The 8,483-nt window shown below is 44.4% G+C and overlaps 1 protein-coding gene across 1 annotated transcript in view; it reads left to right on the plus strand.

Annotated features, from left to right (window-relative positions):
• SYNPR (synaptoporin) overlaps window positions 1–7,753 on the plus strand; it is a 110,189-nt gene extending 102,436 nt beyond the window's left edge. Inside the window, exons 5-6 of the mRNA XM_068409135.1 lie at window positions 4,894–5,085; window positions 6,000–7,753. Coding sequence (XP_068265236.1) covers window positions 4,894–5,085; window positions 6,000–6,266 — 459 coding nt within the window. The 3' untranslated portion in view covers window positions 6,267–7,753. The remainder of the gene's footprint in view (window positions 1–4,893; window positions 5,086–5,999) is intronic.
• The last annotated feature ends 730 nt before the right edge of the window (window positions 7,754–8,483 follow it).

Here is an 8,483-nt window from a genome sequence, read left to right on the forward strand (position 1 = left end):
ATAAAATGATTTAGCCAAGAAAAGTGACTGGCATAGCCCTGTGAAGAGATATTTTGTTTTTATAGTGATTACTTGATAATCTCATTCTTACAGTGCATAAAGATGCTTACATGTAAGAAGATGAGATCTTTCCTTTGCATCTGGAGTCCTGTGAATAATCACATTAAGCAGAAAGGCATTTGGTTCTTTACATATGTTGTGGACCAAATGAGTTAAGTACACTCCTAGTCTGCTCTTTGGAGATGTCTTTGATTAAACATGTTTTATTTCCTCCCCTTTGTGTGGCTTTCTAGAAAATAGATAGGAAAAGAATAAAGAGCCTGAATCCTTTGCAGTTAAAAAATGGCATTATGAATAACCTGAATAATTCTCTGCATTTCAAAGAGCTGTTTCAGCCAGCTTTTGTCATCTCATTTTTGAAACACAACCCATGGTGACCTTGCTGTACATGCTGGTGCTTCCCAAAGGGCTCTGCCCACCCCTGCCAGAAGCAAGCTTGCAAGGCCATACACCGTTGCAAGAAGCATGTAATTCTTTCAAAGCTTCACTCTGCAGAAAATCTGGGGTGGGGCCTTGTTGAAATCAGAAAAAAAGAGCTAAAATGCCACTGTAGGAAGGCGTTTAGTGCCTGCAGCAGCCTGGTGTTGGCCATTTTCCTGGGCTGGGGCTATGGCTCTTGCTGGGGTGGTTCTTGAATTTTTAGGTCAGTTGTGACTGTGAAAGCAAATCCTCTGAGCAGTTCGCCCCTCCTGGGGTAAAGAAATCTCCCTCTGCTCTGGCGTGGCTGTGCGTGAAACCTGTTGGCGGTGCCGCCGGGCTAGACAGGCTCTGGCTGGGAGGGTTTATAGGCTTCGGCATTTGAGGAGTTGCTCCCTTGCATGCTGTAAATGTACGAGAGGGTTTTGTCAAATGAAGGGGTTTTGTAGCATGAGCATTAGCGGGTGAAAAGGCTTCCAGAGAGGCCCTGAAGGCCCTGCGTGGAAGCCAGCTACGGGGCCAGCAGCTGCGGTTCAGCAAGGGAGAAGGGAGCGCGAGCGCGGCAGGGATGTCGGGCACCCTCCGGCCAGGCCAGAGCTGAGATTTTCTATGTTTTCAAACAAAACAGCCCAGGGCCGTCGTGCCAAACTTGGACCACGTTGGCCGGGAGGGAGAGCAGAGCACAGAGAGCGCGTGGGGACGCATGTGTTACAGCGCTCTGGGGGTTGCTGAAGGCACCGACCAGCTCAGAGCAGGCAAAACACATCCCCTTTCTGAGCGAACAACCAGCTTCTGCACGTGCTTTTGTCTGGGTGAGATTGTGCTGGACGATGGGGGATCCAAAACTGTGCTCGGGAGACTTCAGCGACTGACCCCTCCAAAGATGGGCATTTTGTAAAAGCCAGTAGCTTAATAGCAAGGAAAAATGTTTCAGTTACCATGAAAAGAAAAGGCGCATTCACAATTCTGTTCTAAAACATAATATATAAATTTGTTCCAAGTAGGCATTTTTGGCAAACTCAGTAATAACAAGTTTCAACTTGAAAAAGGCAGCAAGATTTTTTTTTTTGTTGTTACCCATACTTCAGGCTCTTAAAAACTCCCTCCCTGGATATTCAGCACATTTTAAATCTTGTTTTCTGCTTTCTCCTACATGTTCCTATTTTGCCTCCTTCCCAAAGGCACTTGTAGGCAGACCAAAGTGTCTCAGTTGAGATCTGAGAAAGAAACTTTGCAATTAGGAGTACAGAGTAACCGTACAACAATGCACACTGAAGAGATCTGTAGACACCATTTCAAGAGAGCAACTACAAAAATTACTTTGTTTCAAAGGAAAAAAAAAATCACCCATGCTATGGGGATATTAAACATTCAAATGCAAGATTTGTTTTAGGATGCAGACACTCTGGCTTTAATTACCAAGGAGAAATTCCCCAGATAGACATTAAGCCACAGAACAGCTTAGCTTGAAATTCACTTTTATTTTCAGCATGTCATTATCTTGTAACTCTGTTCCACCCAGAGCTGTGAAAATGTTCAGCCAGAAATCCAAACCCACTTGAAAACAAGAGAAGTTCAAGTTCCAGCCAAAGCTGAAGGTTAGCAAAGATTCAAAATAAACAGGAAGATGCAAGTTTGCTCTAGTCATGTATTTTACTCCTTACACAGTGCAGTGGAGATGGAATGGATCCTCCGAGAGCCCGAGTCCGGCCATGTAGCCTTGGTGAGAGCACCCACTGGAAAATTCCTCCTGTTTCATTAACCTTTCTGTCCTGTCTTCTTGACAAGCTGTTGGTCTTGTAAGGTGTTTCTGGGAGGAGTCATGTCCTCCGACTGGCGGAGGAGCTGGATGGTTTCTTCTCCGAGTCCCACTGTGTGATCTCTCCCTTTTGGCTTGGTGTGTTTCTTGCACCCAGCCAGACATTACAGGTTTTGGGAGTTCCTGTATAAAAGGGCTGCGAATGCTGATCCCAGCCCCTGCCCAGGAGCGGGGACCCTTTCCGTGGGTTCCCCCAAGGCTCTGATCTGCTCTCAAATAGGGGCATTAGTGGTGGAGAGGGCAGGATCAGGCAGGGTTAGCCTTGTGTGGACACCCTGGTGCAGGACAGCAGGGGAAGTCAGCAGAATGTTGGAGGATGGGGTGAGATGGAGAAGACCTGAGAAATAACATGAAATACTTAGTCCCTTTAGCACCAGCCCCTCAACTGCACGGTGCTCTTGGATGTTACTAGCAGTATTTTTTAGCCCAAGACACGAGCTACTAGCAATTAGAGTGAGGGACTCGTGCAGATTGCAGTAATTTGTGCCACGAGTTGTGCAAATGCCTCACCAACATGGGGTCAAGCTCTGTGAGCTCGACAGCAGGTCTGAACCCCTGCTGCTGTCATCTGCTTGAAGAACTTTGCTCACTTCTAAAACTTCCCTCTTTTTAGCAAGTTTAAGCTCCTGCATTATGTTAGTTTGGGTCAATTTGTCTCTGCTTCAAATTTCTACCTGCTGTTATGCATTTATTTTACTGTTATAGCCAACACACTGATTGCGGAGCTTCATTTAGCTTGCAAAGTCTAATGGTGTGGTGGCATTGAGAGAGAATTGCTTGTCATTTAAAAATTGTGTTCCCCAAAACTCTGGTGTGTCCCCATCTATTGTGTTAACAAGAACCTACATGGGGGCTTGGCATCCAGGTAGATAACATGTCAAGCCTCATAGCAAATAAAGACCATATCCCATCACAATCCGTATGTCAGTGAATATTTGGCGTTTCTACCAGCTGGAATTTTTAGATGTTTGCAATTGAACTGTTGCCTCTAGGAGTCCATTTCTCATTCAGTTACTGCTAGGGCATACAAGATACAATAATTTATTTTACTGGAAATCTCCCTGAGAGGAAAAATTACTCTGGGCTATATGCTTCTGCCTACCCGCAGCCTCTTTGGGTGTTAAGATAGTTGTCAGCTCCTGGGCTTCTTGCGTTTCAAGAAAGCCCATTTGGCCAGCATGAAGGGAGGTCAGAGGAGCTCAGAGCTCAGTGGCAGACACAGGCCTGCAGAAAGCAAATTGTGGCACTGTTAAAAGAGAAGGATGTATCCTTTGGGAAAGCATCCAAGCACAGTTAATTTAATCCCATCTGCGTGAGCAGAGAAATCCTTTGTTCATGGCTCGCTTGTGCAGCTGGTTTATTGACTGGTGCGTCTTCCATCGTGGAAGAAGCTCGTGCCCTGCGGTGCCACGGGGAGTTCCTTCCTCAAATGTCAGGTGTGCTTGTAGAAGAGGAGAATGATGTTTCCCAGGGATCACTTATTTCTTTGGATAGCAACCCGAAACGCTGTGTTCTTAATGAACATTTTCTCTTCCTTCCATGTACACCTTTACTTTGTAAGGGGGAAGGGGAAGCAGCCCCCATGGGAGGTGGGATATCAAGACACAGCGATGCAGTCAGTGGTATGTTAGACTTTAGCACCTCTACCATCTGTTGTGGGCTGACAGATGGGATGAAATATGACAGCAGAAAGGCTCTTCTGTTTTAGCAAGACACAAGAAAGCTTGAAAAATCACACCTCCTCCCTCCTTTCCCCCCAAACCCACACAACAACAGTGTCACTTGGCCACTTGTTCTGGCTAAGACAAGGAGAAGTTTATGCCTGTGCATGCTCCTGAGAGTCTTTCAAGGGAAAAATGAGCAGAGTGGTTCAGAGCAGAGCTGCTCGGAGGCGCTGGATCCTGGAGGGACCGCCACCCCTTCTCCCCTCTTTTCACGTGGATGGGAATTGGGAGCAAATGCTTTACCGGGACAGAGAGGAGCTGAGGAGTCTGTGCTTGGCAAGTCTTGCTGTTTATTTGTTCAGTCGTGATAATTAGCGGCTGCACGGCTCGTGCAGAGCGGGGACATTTGGCCTTACCTGTAGCTGGTGAGAAAACTCCTCATCTGGTAGCTGAGGATTAGCCAGTTTCAGGTTCTCCCTGAGATGCTGCCACGGGTGGAAACGCTTCCTTTTGGAAACCTACCCCGGCTGTCAGTAGGAGCACCCGGGGTGAAAGCCAGCCCTCAGGAGGGCCCAGCTCCTTTCCACGCATCTATATTTTTTCAGTTGTTCCCAATTCATCAGCCAGGCGCCACGAATGGCCAGATTTCCAAGGCAGCTCAGCATCCTGAGTACTAGCCACACGCGTGTGGGAATCTGGCCTTGGGGTCGGAGATGCAAATGGCAGCCAAAGGGCTCTGCACCATTAGGTACATCAAGCCCTTCTGAAAATTAGCTCTGTAGGTGATGACAGTAATCACAACCTTCCATGAAATAACAAGCTCTTGTTTTTTCTCTCCTCTGACACAAGCTTTCAGTTTTCTGATGATTTTTAATATTTTTTTCTTCCCAATGGACACACCAGTATAATGCTTCTAACTAATTTGTCTTTTAGGATTTCATTGTGACAGTGGTCTTCTCATTCTTGTGGCTAGTGAGCTCATCTGCTTGGGCTAAAGGACTGTCAGATGTAAAGATTGCGACTGACCCCGACGAGGTGCTGTTGCTGATGTCTGCCTGCAAACATCAGTCCAACAAATGCTTGCCTGTTCACAGCCCTGTTATGTCAAGCCTCAACACTTCGGTTGTAAGTAACTTTGATTACTACTTTTGACCCTTACATTGCAAATGTATTTTCATCTCTTTTACCCATGTATTGACCTAAATCACCTGGTGTAAACCAGTTAGCTGAAATGGTGTAATTGGCAGTACAGCCTTGCTGCAGGGAAAGGCAGAGCATGACTGACGACAGCTCTGCTGTGGAGCAGCAGCGAGGTGAGCATGCAGGGTTGGGACGGGGAGAAAGCAAAGGGTCCGTCCAAGTGCACTGGTTGGCCTGGCTACTTTTAACTTGCCCCAGATGCAACGCTTTTGAAAAGGGGTCTGTGCGCTCCTTTAGGAAGAAAAGGTTTTGTGCCTTGAAGATTCCTTTAAAAATCCTCAAAAAGAGCAACGTAGAATCACAGAATGGTTTGGATTGGAAGGGACCTTAAAGATCATCTAGTTCCAACCCCCCTGCCACGGGCAGGGACACCTTCCACTAGACCAGGTTGCTCCAAGCCCCATTCAGCCTGGCCTTGAACACTGCCAGGGAGGGGACATAAAATTGGTCTTCAGAATGTTTAAAAAAAACAAACAAAAAAACTCTCTCCAGGCCAGCTGACCGATTAATCTCTCTCTTTTTAATTAGTTTCTTTCAATTTTCTCTTTCCACAGTTTCTTTAAACTAGATCATGTTTTCAAATAAAAAAATTATTTTGGCTGAAAATCTCAACCTTTTTGTGGAAACAAAAAGGAAAACAGACACCTTGTGAGCTGCAGCTAAGGGAGGTGAATTTAGGAATGTGCTCCAAAGCTGAGAAGAATTTTCAGCAAGTTTGGGGAGAAGGATGGACTTGGGAGCAGCTTTGACTTCTCCCAGGACCGTGCAGGGTCAGTAATGTTAGGCTGGGCTGTGAGACCGTGGCTGCCGGGTGACGAGCTCCTCTTCTCCCCACCTAGGTCTTTGGCTTCTTGAACTTTATCCTCTGGGCGGGCAACATTTGGTTTGTGTTTAAGGAGACGGGCTGGCATTCCTCGGGCCAGCGGCACGCTCCGGACACCATGGAGAAGCAGTCCAGCAGCTACAACCAAGGTGGCTACAACCAAGACAGCTATGGGCCGGCCGGTGGCTACAACCAGCCAGGCTCCTATGGCCAGGTGGGTGAATATGGCCAGTCCCAGAGCTACGGCCAGAGCGGGCCAACCTCCTTTGCTAATCAAATGTAGGGTTCACGCAGCACAAGCTCTTGCATCCCTCACATGTAGAGAGTTTAACAGGTCTCAAGTTTCAGTGGCGCCAGGTTTTTAAGGGTTTTACATAAATTAATACTACAACACAGTGCTTGATGTCAACTGAAGATCTATGCCCACCTTCTGAGACAGATTGGAGGTGGCCGGTGGGCTGGAGTTGGCCTTTTTTTCCCTGACTAGACAGATACAGGGGATGTGCTCATCGCAGGTGGTGACCTGGAGTCGGTGTTGTAGTATGTACTGTAGAGATAACTTTATGGTAGTTTTGTATGTGTTAAGATGGTAGAAGCATTTTGTAGCCTCAAGTCTGTAGTATTTAATATGCATAATATAACTGAATTTCCTTCTGCATTTTGGTGAAAAACAAAAGTGTTTTACTATTATTTCTACAGATTATTCTGTATATCCATGCATGTAACATTGCACCTAAATTTTCAAAACTGCCTGTCTGTGACCCTTCAGAGCGTTTGTTTTGGTTATACCTTTTTGTTTCAGAAGATTTTACTATTATTTCAGTTAACCAAGTCATCCATAATTTAGTGCATGGATAAGCAGTTTCATACTACCAAATGTCTGGACTGTGTAAATGGAACTTTGCAACTTCTGCCACTACTTTTTGTTAAATGGATGTTAAAAAGAAGTATGTATCTTTTATATATTTTGCAGAGTTGAATATATGGCTTACCCATGTTCTGAATGCTTTGTAACTAAAATGTTTTCCCTTGAAATGGCATTCAGTAGTATATATGGTACCTGACCAATGTTTATTCCATTTAACTCAGATAAGTATTCATTCTATAAATCATTATTTCTATGGATGTTTTGTGAATCTTTTAACGTGAGCTGTGGAAAGTAAGGACCAAGTAACTGTGTTATATGTTTACAAAGGTATTTATTTAACTAAGATAACAGAGGTGCAGATATCAGTACACAAAACCATGTGAAAATGTCCTGTTGCTTAATACAGCAAAACATGAAAACTGCATGTATTGTTGTGACCTTGCAAAGCCTAAAGATTCCTTTATACCCTCTTATAATAAGAAAACCTTTCCATCCGTGCTGTTTCAAGATTGTTAGATACCCCTCTGTTCTGTCGCTGCTCTGAGCGCTGGCTTGGGGCTACCCGAGAATGTAACTGGATTGACCAAATAACCCAGGCTCAAAGGAACTTGTCCTAAAATAGCCAGAGCCAGACTTGTAACCCATTTGGATTTCTCCCTGGGAAATCCAGCCCTTTCTCACTACAGCATATGGGACGCATTGACACAAATGAAAGCCTGAAGCACAATATACTAATCGAAACTGATCATCTGCATTTCTAAATCAAAGTGTATCAGTATATAATCTTATTGTATGAGCTGTAATGTTGAAAGCATCTTAGCTTAAAACAGCTTAGTCTCTTCTATGATTGTTGTAACCAATTTATGGCTACTCGGTGGATGAATCTATATTGTGATATCTATTTGACCCTAATAAAGTTATTGCATACAATGCATGTTTTCAGAGTATGTTAATATTAAAATTTTACTGCAAAGTAATAAGGTAACTATTAAAGATAACTAACTATTCCTGTTCTTGACCTTATTGGTCATAGTCTTACTGTTTTCCAACACTTTTATGAGGATTGTTTTAATGTACAGTGGAGTATAACACTTCTACAGACACTTGTCATTAAAAGTCAGTATCACAATTTCAAAGAAAAAATTAAAACTGTACAACTGAATACCTGCCTGCCTCTTTACCTCTCATTCCACCTGTCAGTAGGACTAGCCCAGTTCTGTGCTACCTATCCCAGTTCTGTGGATTGCTGGAAAGCCATGTGTGAGCTGTAGAGAGGACAAACTGGAGTATCTAAATGTCCTGGTATTCCAAATGGGAGCAAAATACAATTTTCTGGGTCAATGAAAAATTTTATTTTGGCTTTCAGTGCTTTTGTTCCTTGCTTAAGTTTGGAAAAAGTTAGATATAGGCAAGCCAGGAAAAAGTGAAATCTGTGTGGCAAGGACTGGGGATGGGATGTAAGCTCTTCATGCCCCCTCCCACATACTCCTACTTCTCCTCTTTTTTTTTTTTTGAAATCCACTTTGTGGTCCAGGAACATCCCAAGTTTGGTCATCTAAGCCTCTCCACTAGAAATAGAAGTGTCAACTAGCTTTCTCTTCATCAACTTTTCCACCTAGATCAGCAGGGTCC

Source organism: Nyctibius grandis, chromosome 10 (genome assembly GCF_013368605.1).
Source record: "Nyctibius grandis isolate bNycGra1 chromosome 10, bNycGra1.pri, whole genome shotgun sequence".
Classification (NCBI taxonomy): domain Eukaryota; kingdom Metazoa; phylum Chordata; class Aves; order Nyctibiiformes; family Nyctibiidae; genus Nyctibius; species Nyctibius grandis.